The 2,200-nt window shown below is 29.0% G+C and overlaps 1 protein-coding gene across 1 annotated transcript; it reads right to left on the reverse strand.

The window, feature by feature from the left end:
• Positions 1-777: 777 nt before the first annotated feature.
• VNE69_12147 (DDE-TNP-IS1595 domain-containing protein) lies at positions 778-1,737 on the reverse strand (the record flags this gene model as incomplete). The annotated part of the gene is made up of 2 exons (XM_065475235.1): positions 778-1,331; positions 1,557-1,737. The coding sequence occupies 2 exons, from the start codon at positions 1,735-1,737 to the stop codon at positions 778-780; spliced, it is 735 nt and encodes a 244-aa protein (XP_065331307.1).
• Positions 1,738-2,200: the final 463 nt, after the last annotated feature.

A 2,200-nucleotide genomic window follows, 5' to 3' on the forward strand; every position in this document is an offset into this window, starting at 1 on the left:
TTTTGGCATTTAAACTATAATTATTTTTATTTAGTTGCCCGGGGGATATTGCTGTTCCTTCTAAAGGGGGATGGGATGGACTATACTCTTCAGTTGTCTTCTCTGGTATAGTTTGTTTCTTTTCTTCTAATGTCAAACTTAAAATTAGGCGTAGAATAAAAGGAAATATTTATACCAAATGTTTTCTAGCAAAAAAGCATTTGAAAGATAAGAAATAACAACAAAATCAAGTGGCAAAAAATGCTGCCATGATACTACAGATTATTTTATTGTTATATTTCATTTTTTTCTGGGAGGTTTTTTTGTTTTTTTTTCTGCTTCAACTTTTATAGGGACATACATACAAATTCAATAATAAAATTATATATATATATATACATGAAAAGAGGCACTAAAGTGCCGGCCCTAGTGGCAACAGTGACTTGGTATAATGTGTATATGTGTCTTTTTCCATATATGGCTTTTTATTTGCTAGTAAAATCGTTTACCATCATGATATACCTTTAATAAATAATGTTTAGTGTATTATGTTTAAAATAATCTCTCCGTGCTTTTCATAATATTTTTGGATGGGTAAAATATTTATTATTTAAAGTAAATATTTTACAGTACGCACCCAGGCCAAGTGACTACGATAAAGTAATTACAAATAATTATATAACAAGATCTATCCTGCGACATGTTGGTTTATTTTTTAGCTATCAATTTAATTAATAAAATTTTTTAATTTTATTCTTAATTTTTCTCCTAATATTGTAAAAAGGCAATTTTTTATACCTAATATATATAAAGCGGTGCTTCACCGTTTTGCTGCCCTAAAAAAATAAAAAAAAAATAAAAAAAAATAAATTTTATAAAATCAATTAAAACATCAATTTTCCCATTCTTGAATACGTTATTTAAAAATTTTTTTCTAAAAGTAAATTCTTCGAGCCAAGATTTGATATTCACACGTTTTACTCCGTGCTGTTTAGTCATTTCAGATTTCATACCAGACCAAAAATTCTCAATATTATTAGTATGAAAACCTTCTTCATTAGTAAATCCTATTGAATAATTTACAATAATGTGTTTGAGTTTTAGATTCGCTGCTACACCGGGATAACTAGAATGGCCATCCGAAATAAGAACTGATCCCGGTAAGACTTTATCTCCTATTATCTTTGTTAAAAAATTTATCTTTCGATCCGGAACTTGTACTATACAATTTTTTTTTCTATCTACAGCTTCTATTAACCCCAAAATCCATGCAGTATCTTTAATTCCATCATCTGCTCTAGATGGAACTCTAATAGTTCCTCTTCTACAAAGTACAGTTTCATCAACTTGAACTCCCGATCCACCGATTTCGCAATCGGTTTAAAATTTCTTTCTAATATATTCCCTCAATTTAAGCTTTATTTTTAAAATAGTGTCATTTGACACACACGTTAAACATTTAATTAATCTATAATTGCTGTTACAAAGGACCAAGAACAAAACAAAAAGATAAATTTCAAATGATAATGTAATGCTAGGTAAAAAGCTGTTTTTTGCCCTGCATTGTTGTCTCATACACCTATAAACTAATCTTTCCTTTCCCCTTTCCAATAATATTGTAAGCTTTGCAACAACATGATCACAAGAACCACATCGTCTAATCAAATTAATAATTCCAGTCTCTATCATGTAGTCTTTACATATGGCAAGACTGGAAAACAAAGGATGTCTAAAATTATAAAAGTTTCTTTTTGTCATTTTTGGGGCTTTTTTTTAAAAAAAAAATAAAAATTATTAAATTTTTGCTTTTCTCCGTTTTGCTCCCTAAAAAATGGGGCAGCAAAACGGAGAAGACCCTATAAAGCGATGTATATTGCATAAGAAAGCGACTAATCACAACGATACATCAATTCACGTCATGTAAATCTATAGTATTATATGTAGCGAGCTCAGGTAGGGTGTTACCCGAGCCGGCCTGATTCTCCAATTTTTCTTATTTTTTTTAGATCATTTACTTATTTTAATTTTATGAATTATATTTTCATAATTTTATACCGTACTGATCAGTAATTATTTTTCAGAAAACTTTTTTCATTTTAGCACGTAATTTCACGCATATGCGACTCGGACTAGATGTTTGCAGGACAAAACCACTGAGCTAAACAGCCTAGTAATAAATAATATTAGAATATTAAAATCGAGTATAAGTTATTTATAAAAT

The sequence above is a fragment of the Vairimorpha necatrix genome, chromosome 12, assembly GCF_036630325.1.
Source record: "Vairimorpha necatrix chromosome 12, complete sequence".
Classification (NCBI taxonomy): Eukaryota; Fungi; Microsporidia; family Nosematidae; genus Vairimorpha; species Vairimorpha necatrix.